Genomic DNA, 25,812 nt, shown 5'->3' with positions numbered 1-25,812 from the left:
ATATGTTGTTTCATTGCTCCTACAATGTATCTCCACCTATTTATACATTTATTAATGAACAACACTTCAGTTTCACTGATATTTATGTGTATTTTAACTGTGCCGTTCTGCGGCTCTCTGATTGGCTGTGTGATCTTTTACTCAGAGCGACCCTTTTACATCACTTTTACCTGCTTTCCAGTTTTTTTCAGTGTTTTATCTCCTATTTAACTGGATCGCTGTTGCACTGCTGTAAAAGCCTGATGAAGATTCTGGAGCGGCGTTGAAACGCATAGTCACTTATAAAATAAAATAAAACTTTTAATTTATCCCTTCCTCTCTGGAGGTCAGCAGCGCCTCTCTACATTCCCCTCTTTTCTCATGGAAATTATCTGCATACCAAGCGGTGGTGTTCGTCATCTACTGGTCGGAGAGAGCAGCAGCTGACACTTTATTGTTGTCGACACATCTACATGTGTTGTACCTGGACTGTACAACACAATAAGGGGAGTGCACACACATCTTACGCTCCCCTCTCCTCTTCTCAGTTAACATACTGCATGATGTGGCGCCCTATGTCCTCTTTTCTTCTCATGTTGTAGTTGTGTAACTATTCTCTTTTCTAAAACAGTTCTTAAAAAAAAAAAAAAGCCTAATGTCTCTTTTTTATCTTTCTACTCACTAGCATTCCCTTGCTATAAGGCTAGCAAATGAGCTGTGCACTGCATGCTGATGCATAGAGAGGACTCCTAAGCTCGGCTATATAATGTAGAGAACTCCTAGGACTTATCCGCAGCATGAAGCGCACAGACTGTTTGCGGGCTTATAGCAATGGAATTCGAGTCAAAAATTAGTAGATTCGGAATCAGCGTCTATTAAGCTATCAACTGATAATTGTTTTGGAGGGGGATTTCGGAGGTGACCGATTCATTTTAAGCAACACTTTAACCATAGTTCCCTCTTAGTGATTACAGCACAGGGAACTGTTACACTCACCATCGGACATTGGGGTTCTGTGAAATGATGTCTCTTTCCAAAGCTTCAACAAGATCCTTATCATATGAAGTACCATCATATCTCTTTGGCTCATTTTCCGATTCATCAGCAGATGACTTGTTCTACAGATTGACAATAGAAGAAGTAAGTTCTGGATTCAAGCATAGTTTGCCGACATAGGATTCAACAGAGTAGCAAAGCTCTGAAAAAGACTTCCATGTGAAATAATGAACAAATCACATCTTATAGCTTTTATAACATAGACCAAACAAGCCACGCACTGTAATGTTCTTGCCATAAGAGAGTATAAGCATAAAACAAGAACACTTTTTTTGTAATCAACTCTCACACAATGAAAAAGCTGACGCAAGCAATTGCTTCTTTGATGAGAAAAGCAGCTGCATTTGGATTGAAGGTGAAGAACAGGGGGCGGGGGTGGCAGATGTTTGGCAGGTTATTTGGAACCCTTTACACGTGACACAAACTGAACTGTCAAAATAGGATGCAACATAGGGGCGGAGCTAGCGGCCGGACTGCATGGACGTGTGCTGCTGAGCTCTGTAGATCCACTGACCTCTAACAGAAGCTTTTGATAGCCTTGCACTCACAGCAATGGTGAAGTACGGAGTCGGAAAGCCCTTAGGAATAAAAATATTGCCTATCGCTGGACATTTCCATTTGGGATCTCTTTCATTTAGAATGGACGTAGGCTTTCGATTTCTAAATTTCAGGACTTGCAGGAAGTGTTTCACTATTTGGATATCGCGCCACTTCCTATTGACAATTGGGATGTTGTCCGGGATATGACCGCTCTACCTGTGGTGACCCCTATTGCTCCTTGGGAATTGACAGCCACCCCGAAAAGACAGCGGTCGAAGAAAAGAGCCGGTTGCATGGCTCCGAAACGACTGATCCGTGAGAAGACTTGAAGAGATGCATGCTCGGAGGGATTTCTTTGTCTACATTGTTAAGGCCTTATTTGCTGGACTTCGCTTTGTTCTCACTCCTGGCTGTTGTTCATAGATACGTAACTATTGCACTTGTTCCTGTGTATAAGCTAGTTGAGATAGAGATATATAGTACTGTTATGCATATGGTAGGTGTTATTGCGAAGTGCTTAGTCTATATACTATGCTTTCTTTAATGAGCGAGTCCTTAGGGGTACAGTGGAGGAACCGTTTGGATACAAACCCCCCTTTTTCCTTCTCTTAGGGATAATATTAGTCCTTTGAAATGGGAAGGTATTTCGACATGTTGTTGAACATTTTTATCTGGTGTAATCGGTTATGTTTGTTACCTGAGAAGATACATCCACAAACTGTGTATAGGTCTGACATTCAGACTACTGGAAGAGGAGCTGGTCCTGTTGTTACACTCATTACAAGGCTCATTTAACGGTTGCTTCTTACAATGTTAAGGGGTTTCATTCTCCGTCTAAACGACGACAGATTCGCTCACTGCTTAAAAAACAACATTGTTCAATTTTATTTTTACAAGAAACGCACTTTAAATTTAATCACTACCCTAACTTGTCTTATTCATGTTACCCCACGTGTTTCCATAATGGCTCAGAAAGCGCAGCAGCGAAAGGTGTTAGTATTGTGTTTCAGAGAGGGGTGCCCTTCTCCTACATTGCACATGCGCAGGATCCGGATGGCAGATATTTATTTCTTAAAGGGAAAATTGGTACACAACTCTTTACATTTGGGAATATCTATGCTCCTAATTCTGACCAAATTTCTTGGTTACTAGATACGCTTACTGAATTAGAATCCTTTAAAGGAGGGGGTGGTGGCTATGGGAGGTGATCCAAATGGGACATTAAACTACTTGGTAGATTCTTTTTGTAAGCTATCCTCTATCTCTTACAGAGCCTTGGGTAAATTAAAACGAGCTTTGTATAACTCACACATAGTAGATGCATGGCGAAGTTTATTACCCTCAGCTGTGTATTATACCTTCTACTCAGCTGCTCATAAGTCATATCATCGTCTTGACTATATATTTATCTCTCATGAACATTTACAATATTGTTCTGCAGCTACTATAGGGGTTCAGTTGCATTCTGATCACTCTCCTGTGTTTGTCCTTTCACATACCTAATGACTTGGAGGTCTCCGAAATGGCGCATGAATGAGATGCTTTTGGGGTCGGAAGACAATAAAAAGCATCTCTCTTTTTTATTGGAGGAATATTTTCAATTGAATGATACCCATGAGGTGACACCGCAGGTCCTCTGAGACACTCATAAGGCATACATTAGGGGACATCTTATTTGCTTGGGAGCGAGGGTTAAAAAAGGATAGAGACAAACAGATAGCATTGCTGACGGCTCAGATACAGAAGTTAGAGGGGCTGCATAAACGATCATTAGCATCACAGCAACAGACACAGTTACAGGCTCTTAGGATTGAATTGAAGGATATTTTGAATTATTTCTGCAAAATACTATTTACACTCCCAACAGATGTTCTTTGCTCATGGCTCTAAATTCACGATGCAGAGACTCAAGAAAAGGTCTGCTCAGAGGTTCATTCCCCTGATTAAGTGATCAAATGGACATATGGTCTCATGAAAAGATATTGCAGAACAGTTTAGACTTTTCTACACTGAATTGTATAATTTGGACTCAAGATCGGACGCGAATAAACTTTTAGATAGACAACGGAAGACTGATGCATTTCTTGCGTCTTTAGATTTACCATCTCTCACTGTAGAGCAGTCTGAATTTTTAGCTAGTCCATTTACAATATCGGAGCTGGGAGTAGCTCTAAAAAGTACCCCTAAAGGGAAGAGTCTGGGGCCCTATTACATATTACTCTACCTTTGAATCTATATTACTCCCCCACCTTTTATCTATTTGTAATTTAGCATTGCTGGGGTGCCCCTCTACGGAGTCTATGACTCATGCTTTTATCGCAGTAATCCCAAAAGGAAGGGAAAGATTTATCGGTTTGTTCTAATTATAGGTCCATTTCCTTACTTAAAGAGGCTCTGTCACCAGATTTTGCAACCGCTATCTGCTATTGCAGCAGATAGGCGCTGCAATGTAGATTACAGTAACGTTTTTATTTTTAAAAAACGAGCATTTTTGGCCAAGTTATGGCCATTTTTGTATTTATGCAAATGAGGCTTGCAAAAGTACAACTGGGCGTGTTGAAAAGTAAAAGTACAACTGGGCGTGTATTATGTGCGTACATCGGGGCGTGTTTACTACTTTTACTAGCTGGGCGTTCTGATGAGAAGTATCATCCACTTCTCTTCAGAACGCCCAACTTCTGGCAGTGCAGATCTGTGACGTCACTCACAGGTCCTGCATCGTGTCGGCCACATCGGCACCAGAGGCTACAGTTGATTCTGCAGCAGCATCAGCGTTTGCAGGTAAGTAGCTACATCGATTTACCTGCAAACGCCGATGCTGCTGCAGAATCATCTGTAGCCTCTGGTGCCGGCTCGTCTGACACGATGCAGGACCTGTGAGTGACGACACAGCGTGATCTCTCGAGAACACGCTGTGTCTGCACTGCCAGAAGCTGGGCGTTCTGAAGAGAAGTGGATGATACTTCTAGTCAGAAAGCCCAGCTAGTAAAAGTAGTAAACACGCCCCGATGTACGCACATAATACACGCCCAGTTGTACTTTTCCTTTTCAACACGCCCAGTTGTACTTTTGCAAGCCTCATTTGCATAAATACAAAAATGGCCATAACTTGGCCAAAAATGCTCTTTTTTTTAAAATAAAAACGTTACTGTAATCTACATTGCAGCGCCGATCTGCTGCAATAGCAGATAGGGGTTGCAAAATCTGGTGACAGAGCCTCTTTAATATAGATTTGAAATTGATGGCTAAAATGATAGCGAATAGATTGCCCAATATCCTTCCTAAATTGATCCACTCTGATCAAGTCGGCTTTACAAAAAAGAGAGAGGGGGAAGGATAACACAGTCAGGGTCATCCACCTACTATATCTTGCAAGACAACGTAAACCACCACTGGTACTTTTGGGAACAGATGCCTTAAATGCCTCTGATCGGGTTAGTTGGGGCTACATGAAGAAGGTTCTCCACAAGTTCAATTTTCCATCCGCCTTAATAGCTGCTATTTTTGCAATGTAGGATACCCCTTCGGCTTTGTCCGTTAATGGTTTATTGTCGTCACCTTTTCAGATCTCTAACAGCACGAGGCAAGGCTGCCCACTTTCACCGATGCGATTTGTACTGGTGGAGACTTTGCTGCAGGCCATCCGTTGCCATCCTCTTAAGGGGCTTCATGTGGAGGGTAGGGAACACAAAGTGGCAGCATATGCTGATGATTTGTTGGTGTTAACAACTAATCTAGGTGTGGCTCTCCCCCAGATCCAAAATTAGTTTCTTGATTTTGGTGGCTTATCTAACTTTAAAGTAAATCCTAGTAAGTCGCAGGCTGTTAGCTTTAATTTTCCGACTAATATTGTCACAAAAAATAGCTGCAAATTCTCCTTTTGATTGGGGCTCGCAACAACTAACATTCCTGGGGGTTAAGATAGATAGGGATTTATCGCATTTGTATCGACTGAACTATATCCCAATGTTGAAAACCTTACAATCCGCTATTCAGAAATTAGATGTCCCATTCCTTTCATGGTTCGGCTGGAAAGATATTGTCATGTCACTGATAATGCCTAAATTGACTTACCTGCTTCAAGTTTTGCCTATTGTAGTCCCGAAGTCATTTTTTCATTCCATAAGAATGTTGATGTCTTGCTTTATATGGCAAGGCAAAAATAGCGAGGTCATTACTTTCTGCTCCTAAAGAAGTTTCGCTGCTTTTACGCATTCCCCATAAAGCGTCGAGATGTGTAAGAATTCAGGAGAATGGTTACAGAATTCTATCAAGGTGGTATAAGACACCAGATAAAAATGTTCGCTTTGCTCCAGACACGTCCATTGTATGTTGGAGATGTTTGGAGGAAATGGGGTCTTACTACTATATTTGGTGGTCGTGCAAGAAGATACAGTCTTGGTGTAAGGAGATTTTCGAGACATGTAATCTTGTTTGTGGTACTGATTTTGTGCCCCATCCAAAAGGTGGCTTTGCTGGCAATTTTCCCTGGGAACTTAAAGAGGCTCTGTCACCAGATTTTGCAACCCCTATCTGCTATTGCAGCAGATAGGCGCTGCAATGTAGATTACAGTAACGTTTTATTTTTAAAAAACGAGCATTTTTGGCCAAGTTATGACCATTTTTGTATTTATGCAAATGAGGCTTGCAAAAGTCCAACTGGGCGTGTTTAAAGTAAAAGTCCAACTGGGCGTGTATTATGTGCGTACATCGGGGCGTGTTTACTTCTTTTACTAGCTGGGCGTTCTGACGAGAAGTATCATCCACTTCTCTTCAGAACGCCCAGCTTCTGGCAGTGCACAGACACAGCGTGTTCTCGAGAGATCACGCTGTGACGTCACTCACAGGTCCTGCATCGTGTCGGACGAGCGAGGACACATCGGCACCAGAGGCTACAGTGGATTCTGCAGCAGCAGCATTGGCGTTAGCAGGTAAGTCGATGTAGCTACTTACCTGCAAACGCTGATGCTGCTGCAGAATCAACTGTAGCCTCTGGTGCCGATGTGGCCGACACGATGCAGGACCTGGGGCAGGAAGTGAGTGACGTCACAGCGTGATCTCTCGAGAACACGCTGTGTGTCTGCACTGCCAGAAGCTGGGCGTTCTGAAGAGAAGTGGATGATACTTCTCGTCAGAACGCCCAGCTAGTAAAAGAAGTAAACACGCCCAGATGTAACACACATAATACATGCCCAGTTGTACTTTTACTGTAAACACGCCCAGTTGTACTTTTGCAAGCCTCATTTGCATAAATACAAAAATGGTCATAACTTGGCCAAAAATGCTCGTTTTTTAAAAATAAAAACGTTACTGTAATCTACATTGCAGCGCCTATCTGCTGCAATAGCAGATAGGGCTTGCAAAATCTGGTGACAGAGCCTCTTTAAGGATGAAGTCGACACTTCTATTTAGACAAATGCTGATTGCGGCAAGATTACTTATATCCAAATACTTGCTTTCAGTCGATTTGCCACCTTTAGAACAATGGCTTAATAAAGATAGATCAGCTATGCCGATTTTAGGAAATTTCACACTGGGAGCTTCGCACAAAGCACACTTTTGTTTCTATTTGGGATCAGTGGAAGGTGTGTCGTAACTTGCCTTAGATATAGATTGGGATGTCACAGGATATAACAATTGTTTTTCTTCTTTGTTTTTCAGTGGTGACGTTTGCCGAATAGCGGCTTTGTCTCTGTAAAGTGTGATTGCAGACAATGTATACAGTTTTATGTAAAGAACGCTCGGATGATGTATTTATGGCTTCTCAGAGTTTTATATTTTACATTTTGTATGGTGTACTTTGTACCTTGTATTTTATTTACTTTTGTTTTGTCTATATCTTTCATTTGAGTATTCAATTCTTTTTTCTTTATTATTAATTTACTTTGTATTATGCCATGTTAAAGGGATTATCCAGACGCCATAAACATACTCTGAAACAGTTTTGTAATACATATGCTTTTCTCAATATACTTGCTTTTGAATATTTGCATGATAACGGCAGTCGCTACAGCAGTCACTTGATCCGTTTACGCTGTAGTATTCTTATTCTTGATGTGGCGCCGACACCGCTACACATGACCTCGAAGTTCTTCCTACTCCACCCGGTGTCGGCGCATCATTCAAGATGTGACTGGTGCTAGGGGCGTGGCTGGATGTCTAACTGAGCAGACGTGCTTCACTGAGCTCCCTAGATCCCGGACTGCTTATCCTGCAAATATCACTACTATCCTGCGGATTTGAACGCCTCACAGCGGGGACAGGTGTCCACTTACACTCCGGTGCCTGGCAATGAGACGATTTGAGGTGTGGACCGGCATATACGGGATTGCAGTCGTGAACGGAGTGAGGCCTATTACTTCCAGTTTTCGTGTGGCATCGGCTGAGAGGAGCTGGAGGCGCAAACGGCTGACGAGGTGTGGTCTCTTCCCCTGTGCTTTCTGCATGTGCAGTGTGTTGGCTGAGGAGCCCTGAGGACTGCATTATCGTCTTCTTCTGGATGGGTGGTAGGTGAGCAGCGGGTCATCGACTTACCTGCTAACGCCGATGCTGCTGCAGAATCAACTGAAGCCTCTGGTGCCGGTGTCCTCGCTCGTCTGACACGATGCAGGACCTGTGAGTGACGTCAAAGCGTGATCTCTCGAGAACACGCTGTGTCTGCACTGCCAGAAGCTGGGCGTTCTGAAGAGAAGTGGATGATACTTCTCATCAGAGCGCCCAGCTAGTAAAAGTATTAAACACGCCCCGATGTACGCACCTAATACACGCCCACTTGGACTTTTACTTTTAAACACACCCACTTGGACTTTTGCAAGCCTCATTTGCATAACTACAAAAATGGTCATAACTTGGCCAAAAATGCTCGTTTTTTAAAAATAAAAACGTTACTGTAATCTACATTGCAGCGCCTATCTGCTGCAATAGCAGATAGGGGTTGCAAAATCTGGTGACAGAGCCTCTTTAACGACACACGCTGCTGTACTGCACTATACGATCTGCTGGCTTGACCCTCTCCTCCTCTCTCCCCCTGTTTCCCCACAGTCTGGGACCACTCTGGAAGTTAGTGCTTCTAATATGGGAGGTAACAGTGGAAAAGGGGGAAAAGTAAATCATTGGCAGGACACGCTGTCCCCTTCCCCCCCCCTCTGATGAGGACTCTGTAATGTAGGATCCTCCATTTCACTCCCTGGTATGGATGCTGGTTCCTCAGGTGCCAATATCACTAAAATTCAAGCTCAGGCGGCAAATAAACTTGAGCAGTTATCCAGACCTCTGCACTTACCCGCATCTCCTGATCCTTCACTATCCATGTTTGATGGCTCCCGGAGTCCACGGTCCCCACAAGACCAGCCTGTCTCCTCCTCACATGTGGATGTAAAATTTGAAGAATTGCTGGCGGCTATCGATTCTTGTCAGTCTAAGCTCGTTACCAAGGTTGACGAACTGCAACAGGATCTTGTTATATTGAGGCATGATATGCAGAAAATCCGTGAACGTACCACTGACAATGAACTCTGAATCTCTGAGGTGGAAGACAATTTACGCCCTAACCCAGCTCAAACTGCAGATTTGAGGAGATAGGTATTGGCTTTGGGTGACCAAGCAGATGACTTTGAAAATAGTCTTCGCCACAACAATATCCGTGTACCAGAGAAGTCTGAGGGTGCGGACGCGGTCAAATTTCTGGAACAATGGCTAAAAGATACCCTGGCTATTGACAACTTTTCTGCCTTTTTTTACCACTGAGCGAGAACACAGGGTCCCTGCACGTATGGGTCCTCCGGGTGGGCCTCCACGTCCATTGCTTGCACGTATGTTACACTTCAGAGACAGGGATGCGGTATTACAGGTGGCAAGGGAAAAAAGTGACTATCTTATACAACTCGCAACGGATTTCCATCTACCCGGATTTCTCGGTTAACAACAGAAGGGAACGTATTCAATTTACGGAAGTCCGTAAGAAACTACGGGAGAAGGGATATAAATATGCCATGTTATATCCTGCCAAACAGAGTGATTGACGGTCCGACATAAAAAATCTCTCTGTCCTCCACTGAGGCTCTGGAATGGGCGGAGGCTACGCCTCGTGCTGCTGGCGTAGCTTCTCCTCCTGATTGAATACTTATCATATGGACAAGAGTCTGTGCGGATGTCCTAAGTTTTAATGGCAGGGTGCTAAGATCTGTATGCCAGTTTTTGTAATACATGCTTTGATCTTCCTATATATTATGTGGGTGGGCGTGGTTATGGCTTAATATGTGATATGTCTGCAATACTATTACCTTGCTATGGGAGTCAGGTCTCGGGACTGTACTAGTGTTGTAGAGTTTAGTTTAGTCAGAGATGACGGTTCTCTAGTAGTTCTTTAGTTACAGGGTAATGGTCTGCACTTAGCTTGCTTAGTGTCTGACAGGGGGTCACTCATGGGATACTATTGTTTATATAATATGGTTATACATGTTAATGTGGATGTCTGCTTGTGTAATTGTTGTGCTCTGGCTTTCCCTCCTTCAAGGTTTCCTGTCTGCCGGTGGTCTCACGGCTGCTGTATCAACTCTGGATGTATTATGGCTTCAATTAAGATACTGAGTTGGAATGTTCGGGGGCTTAACTCTAAATTTAAGAGAGCTCGTGTCTTTAATTTTGTGAAGAAGCATTCCCCACAACTATCATATGTTTACAGGAGACTCATTTAACCGGTCAACGGTTATTGGCTCTTAAACGTGCCTGGATAGGGAGGGGTTATCACGCCTCACTATAATTATTCACGAGGAGTTTCACTCTTAATAATGCGTCTGGAGGTGCTGCAGGTGGCCTGTGATCATTTTGGTAGGTATATTATTATGCATCGCTCGATTAATGGTTCTGTTTTCAATATAGTTAACTAATATGTTCCCCCGCCTATGGATCCTGCATTGCTAGACTTGGTGGCTAAGAAATTGTCAGAATTTCCGGTGAGTCCGGTTTTGTGTATGGGTGACTTTAATGCGGTACCAGATGCCTTGGTGGATCGTACGGGAGGGGCAGACCAGGCATCTGCTTATCTTAATTCCTGGTCCTCGGCACTTCATCTCACTGATGTATGGCGTTGGATATTTCCGTCTGACAAATTATACACTTATTACTCATAAAACCTTTTCTAGGATTGACCTTGCCATGGCCTCGGGGGATTTTTTTTACCTGCAGCTCATTCCATTACTATTACTCCCAGAGTATTACTCTGATCATTCAGCTCTTCTCTTAAAATTTTCCACTGGTCCACCCATTGACTCTACAGTCTGGAGGTTACATCCGGCGTGGCTTGGTCATACTGAAGTGGTGTCGGAGGTCTCGGCCTCTCACGTAGTTTATTGGGAAAACAATTCCTCTCACCCAGACCCGCTAATTGTGTGGGATGCATACAAAGCTACAGTGAGAGAGAAGCATTTATAGCAGGGGTGGCTAAGTGTAGGAAAACCTACCGGGACAAAGAGAGGTTCATGTGCTAGCTACTGAAGCATCTGTATTTGAGTTTGGTGATAGGAATGGGAAACTCCTGGCATATCTATCGCGCTCAGAGCATCCCTGTTTGTCCATTCCATCTGCTCTCTCCTTTGATGGAGTGATCTGCACTACCCCGAAGGAGATCAATAAGATCTTCTGTGATTTTTATTCTGCACTATATAGTTCAAAATGTTGTGGTCCAGTAAGTGATGTAGAGTTTTTTTTTACACTCCCTTCCCTTATGGAGTCTGTCAGCTGCTCAGGCAATTGAGTTAGATAGCCCAATTATAGTTGAGGAAATAGAGGCCGCTATTCAATCCTTGCCCTCGGGTAAAACTCCGGGACTTGATGGTTTGGAGGGTGAGTAGTATAGGGCCAATAGTGATGTTTTGGTTCCGAGGCTTCGGGACATCTATTCTAGTGCTCTGGAGTTGGGTGTTTTGCTGGCGTCTATGAGGGAGGCACTTATTGTGGTGGTGTTGAAGCCAGGGCAGGAACCTAGTCTACCAGATTCTTACCGTCCTATTTCACTTATTAATTCCGATGCTAAGATACTAGCTAAAATCCTTGCTAATAGATTAAAGAAGATTATACTGTCTTAAGTTCACCCTGACCAAACGGGTTTTATGCCGGGGAAGAGTACGGACATTAACAGCCATAGGTTATTCTTGAATATTGATGCGGCGGGGGGAGATGCATCTCCTGGGTTCGTTCTCTCTCTGGATACATATAAGGCCTTTGACTCGGTTGAGTGGCAGTATTTATGGCTGCTCTTTTCCAGATTAAATTTTGGTCCGAGATTTCTGGCTCTGGTTTGTCTCCTATATGAGAGACCTTGTGCTAGGGTGAGAACGAATCTGGATATATCGTACTCCTTTTTATTGGTAGCCAAATCTTCATATATACTATTTAGCTTCTCAACTGGTGATTGCACGTTGGTGGATAGATATAGATCTGAGTAATGCAGCCACTGCACTGGCAGGTGCACTTATGACTTCGTATGAAAGTCTGACTAACTTGCTATATAGATTTAAAGTCCCAGGTTGCGTACCACTGCAACTTGGACGGTGGCTGTGGCTTGGAGGGCAGCACATGCTCTGCTAAAGGGTACTACGGTCCCCTCATACTCACCTAGGACTCCACTTTGGAATAATTCTTGGTTGCTTCATCTTGAATCGCTGCTGGGAGCGGTGATGTGGTCGGGGGCAGGGGTCAAATTCCTGGGTCAGGTGTTCACTGCAGATTCTGGCTTTGTAACCTTTTCCGAACTTAAGGATAGATTTAACATTTCAGGGAAAGGGTTTTTTTTCCACTATCTCCAGTTACAGCATGCCTGGTGTGCCCAATTTGGCTCTATGTCACCTCAGATGGGTTTCTCTAGGCTAGAGGACCTTCTTGGTGCTCCAGATCTCTCAAAAGGTCCTCACCCAATTGTACACCCTCATGACAACCCTGGGTGCTAGACCCTATGATAAGGCTTATCTGCAGTGGTGGGGTGATGTCCCCAGCTTGACAGAGGAGGACTGGCGGGAGGTGGAATTCTCTTTTTTTGATTCGGTGGTAAGTGCACGGGACTTTCTCATACAATCTCGGTTTTTGCATAGGATCTATTAACCAGCAGTTAGGCTTAAGTGGATGGGGACATTGGCTTCGGATAGTTGTTTTCGCTGCCAGTTGGAGGTCGGTACCTATCTACATTGTGTGTGGTTGTGTCCCAGAGTTGCCCCCTTTTGGACGGAGGTAGTGGAATTTCTTCATACCCATTATGAGTTACCGTGACTTCTTACCCCTCAGATGTGCCTCTTGGGCATTATGGATGAAGTTACACAAAACCACTATAAGATAAAATACTCTTTCGCTTTGTTCTCTTTTGTGCCCGGAAGATTGTAATTATGGCTTGAAAGAACACAAAGTCTGAGTTTACTACACTGGCAGCAACTTGTGAATATATACCTATGAATATAAAGCTATACCTGAGCAGAAAATGTCCAGATAAATTAGAGAAAATTTGGTCCAGATGGTTGGAGACTCTAGAAACTGCGGCTTAGTGGTCGCTTGGGAGTGTCGGAGCTGTGGGGGGGGGGGGGTTTAGAGCACAAGGATGAATGTGAGTGAATGTTCGTTGGATTCAGTCAGGCCTTCGGTGATCATTTTGCATATCCTGTCAATGTCATACAATGCATTTGCTCTTTGTTGACATTTCTATACGGTACTAATGGCTTTCTGAAGGTCTTTGTTTTGTGTTGATTGTATATTGGTACGTGTTTTGTACAACAAAAGTTTTGAAAATAAACAGTTTTAAAAAGATGTGACTGGCGCTGATGAATATCGTTTACTAACCTAGCCCCGCAATCAGTATAGCCTGCGCGGGGTCCAATTGACTTGTTGACTTCTCTATCCAATCTGCCCATGCTCCATACCGCTAGCAAAGGGATGTTGGCAGATGGATTTGGTGGGAGGAGATAACTGTGCAGAGAGGACAACAAAGCATCATGGGACACAGGAAAATATCAGAAAAAGTGTGCAGTCCCGTCAGAATCAGGAAGACTTACAGCATGTGAGCAGCAATATGGAGCTAACGGTAGGAACAGTTATTTTTTTTTTTCGATAAAAAGAATAGAATTAGTGTACAGTGAAATTCTCGATAAGTTTGATGTGTCACATGACCCTCTTCCCATTGGAAAAACTAAAGTTGGATACAAAATGGCCGACTTCAAAATGGCCGCCATGGTCAACACCCAGCTTGAAAAGTTTCCCCCCTCCCATATACTAATGTGCCACAAACAGGAAGTTAATATCACCAACCATTCCCATTTTATTTAGGTGTATCCATATAAATGGCCCACCCTGTAGATCACAGTTCTAGGTTTTTGGTGGATTTTTTATTTTTTATTGCTGCCGTCGGATAACCCCTTACAAGGAGTTATAAGGTCTTACAAGGAAAGTAGAAAGATATCCCTCATTCTCGCCTACAATGTTTCTTTCCAACAAATTGAAAGCTGATTATCTTTGTTAGACAGACCTGATATTCAGTTAACTCACCCCATGTCATCATGGAGTTTTACACTAAAATTTCTCTATGATCTGTACAGAGAAAAAAAAAAACTCCCAAAGAAAATGACACTTTTGTGATTATAATATCAATTCAGCCAAAAAACAAAAAAACAAAAAAGCAAATAAAAACATACAACCAGAAAACAAACAACTATATATTCAAATGTATACCTACCTTTTCTTTCACTTTATGCAGAGGGTCTTTCTTCTCCCTTGCTCTGACCGGCTTTAATTTCTGGTTATTGAGGTTTCTTGAAGATGCTGGATTTTGACCCTTTCCAGCCACACTTATCCGGTTGTTAATCACTCGATTGTCACTAAATTGGGCAGACTGTCGCTTCCTTAATCCTGGTGAAGGCCTAAAAAAAATAAAAAATAAAAGATATATGAATATATATCTCACACTAAAACAATTATTTACAATAGGATGCATTAAAGGGACTGTTTCATCAGAGGTAACCCCTTCCATATTGAACCTGCAGGGGATAGACTCTATTCCGTCATGCTGACCGCCCCGTTCGCGCTCAGTGACTGAATAGTACGTCACAGGGAAAATGCAGCGCCATTTTCCGCCAGCGCGTGCACGAGCTGTGACAGCTGCTGTTTCGGACAGCAGGCTATCACAGCTCAATACGCCGGGACCTGTCGCGATGGCCCCGACTCCACGATCGCTGCTATAGGACAGTCAGTGAGTAACTGTCCAATAGCGGCGATCGATGTATAAACTTCCTCTCCCTGACTTCACTTCCTGCCGCATCCGCCCTGAACGCCTCTGTTGGAGATAGCGAGGCGTTCAGAGCGGTTGTGTGAAGGAGAGAGAGAGAGAAGACCTACAAAAAGTCATAAAAAGTTAAAAAAAAGGACTCAAAAACAACTTTTTTCTGTATCCCACCTCTCCCAGCCACTACCCACTCCTGTACCCTTCCTCTGTGTTCCCCCCACATTTTCGGTCAGTGATCTATCACTGACCACTTCTAAGTCTTCAGGACCAATTTCTTGGTCCCTGGGGATTATTTTTCTTATAAAATATATAAAACCAAAAAAATTTAAAAAAACTAAAAAAAAACAAAACAAAACAGTTCATTTAAACAATTTAACTGGTTAGTTTAGTATTCGTTTTAGTTAGTGTCAGGGAACCGTCAAAAACCGTAGTTAGGTATAGCGTCAGGGAATTTAGCGTCAGGAATCTGTCACCGTAGTTAGATCTAGCGTTAGGGGTCCATCACCGTAGTTAAGTTTAGCGTCAGGGAAGCTCGGAATATTCTAGTTAGGTTTAGTGTCAGGCACCAGTCACCGTAGTTAGGTTTAGTGATGGGGAAGCTCGGAATAATCTAGTTAGGTTTAGTGTCAGGGAAAAGTCGCTGTAGTTAAATTTAGTCTCAGGGAAGTTCAAATAAAATCTAGTTAGGTTTAGTGTTAGGAACCCTCGCCCTAGTTAGGTTTAGTCTCAGGGAAGCCCAGTCGTTCTATAAAAACAACAATTTTTTTTTTGTCTGGTTTAGGTAGCAGCCTATCGCTCCTAGTTAGGGAAGCAAACAATCATGTCCCAACAGGCATTTAGTGCCGAAGAGGCATATTCATTTCTTGCCTCCGAGACAGAGTCGTCGGATGGTGAGACTCTATTTTACTTATCCACCTCCTCATCCAGTGATGAAGAGGAGGAACCCCCTAGGGGACGTCCCAGAACCACCACTACAGCTGAAACCCCCGAGCGAAATTACCCCACCGCAGTTGAAACCCAAGAGCGAAGTGAAATTGACTTTTTCAAGTTCTTCTTCACTGATGACTTTATAGATCTTATGGTCTCCCAGACTAATTTATATGCCCAACAGTATATTACTAAGAACCCCACATCATTTTATGCCCAATCCCACAGGTGGACCCCTGTAGATGCAGCAGAGTTGGGCAAGTTCTGGGGACTTCACTTGAACATGGGGCTTCTGAAAAAGCCATCCATTAGGACCTATTGGAGCACAGACATCTTATACCACACCCCGATGTACCGTATGGCCATGTCCAGGATGCGTGATGAGGCAATACTGCGCTTCTTACATTATACGGATAATGAGCAGTGGCCACCCTGAGATTACCCCAGTTTTGACCGCTTGTACAAACTGAGACCCCTATTAGACCATTTCAGTGCCCGGTTTGCCCAAGCATACACCCCCGAGAACTGTATTTCTATTGATGAGTACATGGTAAATTTTAAAGGGAGGCTTCAATTCCGCCAGTACCTGCTGAGTAAAAGGGCAAGGTATTTCGTGAAACTGTATAAGCTGTGCGAGAGTGCATCAGGGTATACCTACAAATTTAGGATATATGAAGGGAAGGACAGCAGTATTCAGCCCCCAGAATGCCCCCTCTTACTGGGAATTATGGCAAAAATTGTGTGGGATTTGGTGCACCCACTGCTGGACCAGGGTTACCACCTCTACCTGCATAATTTTTATACCAGCGTCCCACTCTTCAAGTGCCTCGCTTCCAGAAATAGTGGCATGCGGCACTGTTAGAAAAAATATGAGAGGCCTCCCTAAAACACTGCTTGGGCAAACACTCAGAAGGGGTGAGAGCAGGGCACATTCTAGCAGCAACATATTGTGTGTCAAGTACAAGCAAGGACAAGAGAGATGTCCTTGTATTGACAATACATGGCCACACCAGTACCCACATACCTGTACGAGGTACCAGTACAGAGACCCCCAAACCAGACTGCATCCTGGACTACAATAGGTACATGGGAGGGGTGAACTTGTGAGATCAAGTCCTGAAGCCCTACAGCGCCATGCGGTGTGGTACAAGAAGCTGGTCGTGCACATCATACAGATGGCATTGTACAATGCGTACGTGCTACGTCGATGTGCAGGCCAGAGGGGAACTTTCCTGGAATTTCAAGAGGTGGTTATCAAGAACCTAATCTTTAGGGACCAAGAAGAGGGAGCAGCCAGTAATTCTGGAAGCTAGGCCACACGCATTATACCAGGGCAACACTTTCCAGGAGAAGTTCCCCAAACTGGCAAGAAGGGAAAAAGTCAAAAGAGGTGCAAAGTCTGCTATAAGAGGGGGATCAGGAAGGACACAAAATACCAATGTGACACGTGTCCCGAAAAACCAGGGCTCTGTATGAAAGATTGTTTTAGAATTTATCACTATGTGAATTTAGATTATGTGACAATAAATAGCATTATAAGTGACAGCCAGCACGGTTTTACTAAGGACAGAAGTTGTCAAACCAACCTAATCTGTTTTTATGAAGAGGTGAGCAGAGTCTAGACAGAGGGGCCGCTGTGGATTTAGTGTTTTGGACTTTGCAAAGGCATTTGACACTGTCCCCCAAAGACGCCTAATGGGTAAATTAAGGACTATAGGTTTAGAAAATATAGTTTGTAATTGGATTGAGAATTGGCTCAAGGACCGTATCCAGAGAGTTGTGGTCAATGATTCCTTCCCTGAATGGTCACCGGTTATAAGTGGTGTACCCCAGGGTTCAGTGCTGGGACCCCTATTATTCAACTTATTTATTAATGATATAGAGGATGGGATTAATAGCACGATTTCTATTTTTGCAGATGACACCAAGCTATGTAATATAGTTCAGACTATGGAAGATGTTCATGAATTACAGGCAGATTTAAACAAACTAAGTGTTTGGGCGTCCACTTGGCAGATGAAGTTTAATGTAGATAAATGTAAAGTTATGCATCTGGGTACCAACAACCTGCATGCATCATATGTCCTAGGGCGAGCTACACTGGCGGATTCACTTGTTGAGAAGGATCTGGGTGTACTTGTAAATCATAAACTCAATAACAGCATGCAGTGTCAATCAGCTGCTTCAAAGGCCAGCAGGATATTGTCTGTATTAAAAGAGGCATGGACTCGCGGGACAGGGATGTAATATTACCACTTTACAAAGCATTAGTGAGGCCTCATCTAGAATATGCAGTCCAGTTCTGGGCTCCAGTTCATAGAAAGGATACACTGGAGTTGGAAAAAATACAAAGAAGAGCAACAAAGCTAATAAGGGGCATGGAGAATTTAAGTTATGAGGAAAGATTGAAAGAATTAAACCTATTTAGCCTTGAAAAAAGACGACTAAGGGGGGACATGATTAACTTATATAAATATATTAATGGCACATACAAAAAATATGGTGAAATCCTGTTCCTTGTAAAACCCCCTCAAAAAAAAAAAGGGGGCACTCCCTCCGTCTGGAGAAAAAAAGGTTCAAGCTGCAGAGGCGACAAGGCTTCTTTACAGTAAGAACGGTGAATTTATGGAATAGTCTACCGCAGGAGCTGGTCACAGCAGGGACAGTAGATGGCTTTAAAAAAGGGTTAGATAATTTCCTAGAACAAAAAAATATTAGCTCCTATGTGTAGAAATTTTTCCTTCCCTTCCCTTCCCTTGGTTGAACTTGATGGACATGTGTCTTTTTTCAGCCGTACTAACTATGTAACTATGTAACTATCATACATCCCTTGATTTTTAATTTACCCTGATGCACTCCGCACAGCTTATCCCCCTAATTTTTCCCTTCTGAGCCCTGCCGTGTGCCCAGGCAGCTGATAACAGCCACATGTAGGGTATTGCCGTACCCGGGAGAACCCACATTACAGTTTATGGGGTGTATGTCTCCGGTGGCACACGCTGGGTACAATATATCGGACACTGACATGGCATATATTTATATAAAATTGCAAATCTCACTCTGCACCAACTGCTGCGCATAATCTTTTACACAGTACCTGTGGGGTCAAAATGCTCACTACACCTCTAGATGAATGTCTTAAGGAATGTAGTTTTTAAAATGGGGTCACTTCTCGGGGGTTTCAACTGTACTGGTATCTCAGAGGCTTCTGCATACATGTCAGCACCAGAAAAGCTCCAGTAGGCAAAATGGTGGTGCTTCCCTTCTAAGCCCTGCCGTGTGCCCAGGCAGCTGATAACAGCCACATGTAGAGTATTGCCGTACCCAGGAGAACACACATTACAATTTATAGTGTGTATATCTCCGGTGGCGCATGCTGGGCACAATATATTGGACACTGAAATGGCATATATATATAGAAAATTGCAAATCTCATGCTGCACCAAATGCTGCGCAATACCTTTTAGATACCTGTGGGATCAAAATGCTCACTACACCTCTAGATGAATGCCTTAAGGGGTGTAGTTTTCAAAATGGGGTCATTTCTGGTGGGTTTCCATTGCTTTGATACCTCTGGGGCTCTGCAAAAGCAACATGGCACCCGAAAAAACACATAGCGCTCCTTTCCTCCCATGGGCCCAAATGGCAGTTTATCACCACAAATGGGGTATTGCTGCACTCAGACTAATTGGGCAACAAAATGGGGCAATTTGTTCCCTGTGAAAATAAGAAATTTTGATCAAAAATTACATCTTATTGGAAATAGTGTCATTTTTTTCATTTCACAGCCCAATTCAAATAGGTGCGGTTAAAAAAACTGTGCGGTCAAAATGGTAACAACCACCATAAATAAATTCCTTGAGGGTTGCAGTTTCCAAAATGGGGTCACTATTGGGGGATTCCTACTGTTTTGGCACCTCAGCACCTCTTCAAACCTGGCATGCTGCCTAAAATCTATTCTAATAAAAAAAGAGGCCTCAAAATGCACTAGGTGCTTCTTTGATTCTGGGGCTTGTGTTTTAGTGCACGAGCACACTAGAGCCACATGTGGGACATTTCTAAAAACTGCAGAATCTGGACAATACATATTTAGTATTGTTTCTCTGGTAAAACCTTCTGTGTCACAGGAAAAAATAGAATAAAATTGAAATTCAGCAAGAAAAATGAAATTTGCAAATTTCACCTCCATTTTCCTTTAATTCCTGTGAAATGCCTAAAGGGTTAAAACACTTTATAAATACTGTTTGAATACTTTGAGGGGTCAAGTTTTTAAAATGGGGTGTTTTATGGGTGTTTATAATATATAGGCCCCTCAAAGCCACTTCAGAACTGAACAGGTACCTTAAAAAAAAGCTTTTGAAATTTTCTTAAAAATATGATAAATTGCTGTTCATGTTCAAAGCCTTGTAACGTCAAAGAAAAATAAAAGAATGTTCAAAAAAAATGATGCCAATCTAAAGTAGACATATGGGAAATGTGAACTAGTAACCATTTTTGGTGGTATAACCATCTGTTTTACAAGCACATGCACTTAAATTCCGAAAAATGCTATTTTTTCAACATTTTCTCTACATTTTGCAATTTTTCACAAATAAACACTGAATAGATCGACCAAATTTTACCACTAACCTAAAGCCCAATGTCTCAAGAGAAAACAATCTCGGAATCGCTTGGATAGGTTTAAGCATTCCAACGTTATTACCACATAAAGTGAAATATGTCAGATTTGAAACATGGGCTCTGAGCCTTAAAGAGGCTCTGTCACCAGATTTTGCAACCCCTATCTGCTATTGCAGCAGATAGGCGCTGCAATGTAGATTACAGTAACGTTTTTATTTTTTTAAAAACTAGCATTTTTGGCCAAGTTATGACCATTTTTGTAGTTATGCAAATGAGGCTTGCAAAAGTCCAAGTGGGTGTGTTTTATGTGCGTACATCGGGGCGTTTTTACTACTTTTACTAGCTGGGCGTTCTGAAGAGAAGTATCATCCACTTCTCTTCAGAACGCCCAGCTTCTGCCAGATCACGCTGTGACGTCCCTCACAGGTCCTGCATCGTGTCAGACGAGCGAGGCACCAGAGGCTTCAGTTGATTCTGCAGCAGCATCGGCGTTAGCAGGTAAGTCGATGTAGCTACTTACCTGAAAAACGCTGATGCTGCTGCAGAATCAACTGTAGCCTCTGGTGCCGATGTGTCCTCGCTCGTCTGACACGATGCAGGACCTGTGAGGGACGTCACAGCGTGATCTGGCAGAAGCTGGGCGTTCTGAAGAGAAGTGGATGATACTTCTCTTCAGAATGCCCAGCTAGTAAATGTAGTAAAAACGCCCCGATGTACGCACATAATACACGCCCACTTGGACTTTTACTTTTAAACACACCCACTTGGACTTTTGCAAGCCTCATTTGCATAACTACAAAAATGGTCATAACTTGGCCAAAAATGCTCGTTTTTAAAAATAAAAACGTTACTGTAATCTACATTGCAGCGCCTATCTGCTGCAATAGCAGATAGGGGTTGCAAAATCTGGTGACAGAGCCTCTTTAAGGCCCAAACTAGGCTGCATCCTTAACCCCTTAATGCACCAGGACGCACCGGTACGTCCTGCATTGAAGTGCTTTAAGGCACAGGGACGTACCGGTGCGTCCAGGCGAAAAACTGTCACCCTGTCAAATGACAAGGTGACAGAACTGTGCCGTCAACGGTTTATGACAGTTGACCGGCACAGTAAGACGGCAGGGGACCATTCACAGCGGTCTCCTGCCGGCGATCGCTGTGATTGGTCAGTCTGCTTTGACTGACCAATCACAGCTCCATGACGTAAGGTATGTGATGGCGCTGGCTCAGCTTGAGCCAGCGCTATCACCGCCGGTAATCAGATGTCCGGCACCCCTCTGTAACGGCCAGGACCGGAGCTAGGCTCCGATCCGGCCGATTAACCTCTTCGATGCATCGATCAACGCGATCGATGCATCGAAGTGTCTTGTAGCCTGTCGGCAACCACGATGGTTGCCACGGGCGCGGGTGTCAGCTGTTTGTCACAGCTGACATCGTGCTCTAACGGCCAGGACCGGAGCTAGGCTCCGATCCGGCCGATTAACCCCTTAGATGCAGCTATCGCTGCATCTAAGTGATTAGACCGCACGCTATGGTTGCTAATGACAACCATCGGCACACGCGGGTGTTCCGATGGTTGCTATGGCAACCATAGCCTAACAATCGCTTCCTAGTACGAAAGCCTATTAGGCTTCGCCTCCCGGCGGGGCCTAATAGGCTTGCTGTCAGTGAATAGCTGGCAGCTCTAATACACTGCACTATGTAGGTAGTGCAGTGTATTAGAATAGCGATCAGGGCTTCATGCCTTCAAGTTCCCTAGTGGGAGACAAAAAAAAAGGTAAAACAAGTTAATAAAAATGTAGTAAAAAAAGTTTAAAAAAAAATACGTTTCATGAAAAAAATAAGTTGCAAAAAACACTAACAGCCTTTTTTCCTATAATAAGTCTTTTATTATAGGAAAAACAGAAAAACAAAAAAAGTACACATATCTGGTATCCTCGCGTCCGTAACGACCCAAACTATAAAAATATCACGCTATTTTACCCGTACGGTGAACACCGTAATTTTTTTTAATAAAAAACGATTCCAGAATCGCTGTTTGTTAGTCACTACCCCTCGCAAAACAGAATAAAAAAAAGGATCTAAAAGTTGCATGTACCCCAAAATGATACCATTAAAAACTGAAGCCCGTCCCGCAAAAAACAAGCCCTCACGCAGCTTTTTTGACGGAAAAATAAAAAAGTGGCTCTCAGAATCTGGTGACACAAAAAAGAAATTTGAAACAAGTGATTTTATCGTGCAGACGCTTCAAAGCATGAGAAAAACTATATACATCTGGTATCACCGTAATCGTACCGACCTGCAGAATAAAGTAAAATTGTCATTAATAGCGCATGGCGAACGCCGTAATTTTTTTTTTATAAAAAACATCAGAATTGCAGGTTTTTGGTCACCTTGCTTGCCAAAAAATTAAATACAAAGTGATAAAAAAAAAATCAAAAAAAAATCACATGTATCCCAAAATGGTACCAATGAAAACTACAGATTGTCCCGCAACAAATAAGCCCTCACACAGCTCCGGTGTGGAAAAAAAAAAAATTTCTGGCTCTCAGAATATGGCGATGCAAAATGTGCAGTGTCCAAAAGCGGATAAGATCTGGCACCATTTATCAGTGCGACACCGGCCACATATCTGCGGATTATTATTTATTTACCCCATTATTACACCCTCTTATTATGCCCCTGATGTTCTCCGCACATATTACATATGCCCCCACATTATAAACTGAAATACCAGCAAAACCCCAAACAAAACTGCCACTAAGCAAAATCCACGCTCCAAAAGCCAAATGGCGCTCCCTCCCTTCTGAGCCCTGCAGCGTGCCCAACGGGCAGTTTACGTCCACATATATGGCATCGCCATACCCGGGAGAACCCGCTTAACAGTTTGAGGTATTTGTCTTCAGTGGCATGAACTGGGCACAAAATATTGTGCACTAAAATGGCATATACCTGTGGAAATTTGCAATTTTCACTTTGCACCATCCACTGAGCATTTATTTATTATAGAAAAAAACCCCTGTGTGGTCAAAATGCTCACTACACCAGTTAATAAAATTCCTTCAGGGGTGCAGTTTCCAAAATGGGGGTCACTAGTTGGGGGTTTGTTTTACTATTTGACCTCAGAGCCCTGCCGTTGTGGGCTAATGCTGCGAAAATCACCAAAATAGGTCTCACATGCGCCTTTCACGCCTAAGCCCTGTCATATATCCAGGCAAATGATAAATGCCTTGAGGGGTGTAGGTTACAAAATGGGGTTACTTCTCAGGGTTTTACACTCTACTCTGGTACCTAAGGGAGCTCTGCGAATGCGACATGGCGCCCCTACACCAGTCCAGCAAAATCGGTGCTCTAAAAGCCACATGGCACTCCTTCCATTTTGAGCTCTGCCATGTGCCCAAACAGCAGTTTAGGGCCACACATGGGGTATTGCCGTACTCGGGAGAAATTGGGTAACAAATTATGTGTGTTTTTTTCTAATATTACCCCTTGTGGGAAAAAAAATTGGGTGCAAAACGACATATTTTTGGGGGAAAAAAAATAATTTTTCATTTTCACTGCCTCATTCTAATACAATCTATGAAACACCTGTGGGATCAAAATGCTCAGTACACCCCTAGATGATTACCCTGAGGGGTATAGTTTCCAAAATGGAGTCACATCTCAGGGGTTTCTACTGTACGGTTACCTCAGGGGCTCTGCAAATGCGACATGGTGCCCAAAAAACAATCAACCAAAATCTACATGCCAAGTAGCACTCTTGCCATTCTGAGCCCTGTGGTGTATCCAAGCAGCAGTTTATGACCACATGTGGGGTATTACCGTACTCGGGAGAAATTGCTTTACAATTGTTGGGGAGCTTTTTCTCCTTTATTCCTTGTGAAAATGAAAAAAATTCAACATTTTAGTGGAAAGAATGTAGATTTTCATTTTCACTGCATAATTCCAATAATTCAGCAAAAAAACTGTGGGGTCAAAATGCTCACTATACCGCTAGATAAATTCCACGAGGGGTATAGTTTCCCAAATGGGGTCACTTTTGCCGAGTTTGCACTATTTTGGCCCCTCAGTGGCTTTGCAAATGTGACATGGGGCCGCAAACCATTCCAGCAAAACTCGAGCTCCAAAAGTCAAATGGCACTCCGTCCTTTCTAACTTCCGCCATGTGTCCAAACAGCAGTTTATTACCACATATGGGGTATTGCTGTGCTCAGAAGAGTTTGCTTTACAAATATTGGGGTGTTTTTTTTCCTTTATCTATTGTAAAAATGAAAAAATCTGAGCTAAAACGACATTTTATTAGAAAAAAATTTAGATTTTCAATTTCACTGCATAATTCCCATAAGTTCAGCAAAAACGGTGTAGGGTCAAAATGCTAACTATACCCCTAGAAAAATTCCTTGAGGGGTGTAGTTTCCAAAATGGGGTCACTTTTGGGGAGTTTCCACTGTTATGGTCCCTCCAGGGCTTTGCAAACACGACATGGCACCGAAAACCAATGCAGCAAAATCTGCGCTCCAAAATCCAAATGGCCCTCGTTCCATTCTGAGCCCTGCCGTGGGTCCAAACAGCAGTTTATTACCACATGTGGGGTATTGCCGGAATCGGGAGACATTGCTTTACAAATTTTGGGGTGCTTTTTCTCCTCTATTCCTTGTAAAAACTAAAACATCATATGTTTTTTCAGAAAAAAAATAGATTTTCATTTTCACAGACCAGTTCCAATATATTTAGCAAAAAACCTGTGGGCTAAAAATGCTAACTATACCTCTTGAAAAATTCCTTGAGGGGTGTAGTTTCCAAAATGGGGTCACTTTTGGGGGGTTTCCACTGTTTTGGCACACAAGACCTCTTCAAACTTGACATGGTGCCTAAAATATATTCTAATAAAATAGAGACCCCAAAATCCACCTGGTGCTCCTTTGCTTCTGAGGCCGGTATTTCAGTCCATTACCACACTAGGGCCACATGTGGGATATTTCTAAAAATTGGAGAATCTGGGCAATAAATATTGAGTTGCATTTCTTGGGTAAAACCTTCTGTGGTACAGAAAAAACTGTATTACAAATGAATTTAGTAAAAAAAAATTGAAATTTGTAAATTTCACCTCTACATTGCTTTATTTCCTGTGAAATGCCTAAAGGGTTAAAAAAAATTCTGACTGTGGTTTTGAATACTTTGAGGGGTGCAGTTTTTAAAATGGGGTGTTTTATAGGGGGTTTCTAATATATAAGGCCCTCAAAGCCACTTCAGAACTGAACTGGTCCCTGAAAAAATAGCCTTTTGAAATTTTCTTGAAAATATGAGAAATTGCAGCTAAAGTTCTAAGCCTTGTGAGGTCCTAGAAAAATAAAAGCACGTTCAAAAAACGATGCAAACATAAAGTAGACATATGGGAAATGTTAACTAGTAAATATTTTGTGTGGTATTATGAT

The 25,812-nt window shown here is 42.9% G+C and overlaps 1 protein-coding gene across 2 annotated transcripts in view; it reads right to left on the bottom strand.

The window, feature by feature from the left end:
- KATNA1 (katanin catalytic subunit A1) overlaps positions 1-25,812 on the bottom strand; it is a 117,998-nt gene that overhangs the window by 41,764 nt on the left and 50,422 nt on the right. For both annotated transcript variants that reach the window (XM_075862567.1, XM_075862568.1), the window contains exons 4-5: positions 14,288-14,471; positions 976-1,097 (exon numbers count right to left, since the gene is read on the bottom strand). In XM_075862567.1, coding sequence (XP_075718682.1) covers positions 976-1,097; positions 14,288-14,471 — 306 coding nt within the window. The remainder of the gene's footprint in view (positions 1-975; positions 1,098-14,287; positions 14,472-25,812) is intronic.

Source organism: Rhinoderma darwinii, chromosome 4, assembly GCF_050947455.1.
Source record: "Rhinoderma darwinii isolate aRhiDar2 chromosome 4, aRhiDar2.hap1, whole genome shotgun sequence".
In the NCBI taxonomy this organism is placed as follows: Eukaryota; Metazoa; Chordata; class Amphibia; order Anura; family Rhinodermatidae; genus Rhinoderma; species Rhinoderma darwinii.
The sequence above is the reverse complement of the archived record's forward strand: the minus strand, read 5'-3'. Positions and strand labels throughout refer to the sequence as shown.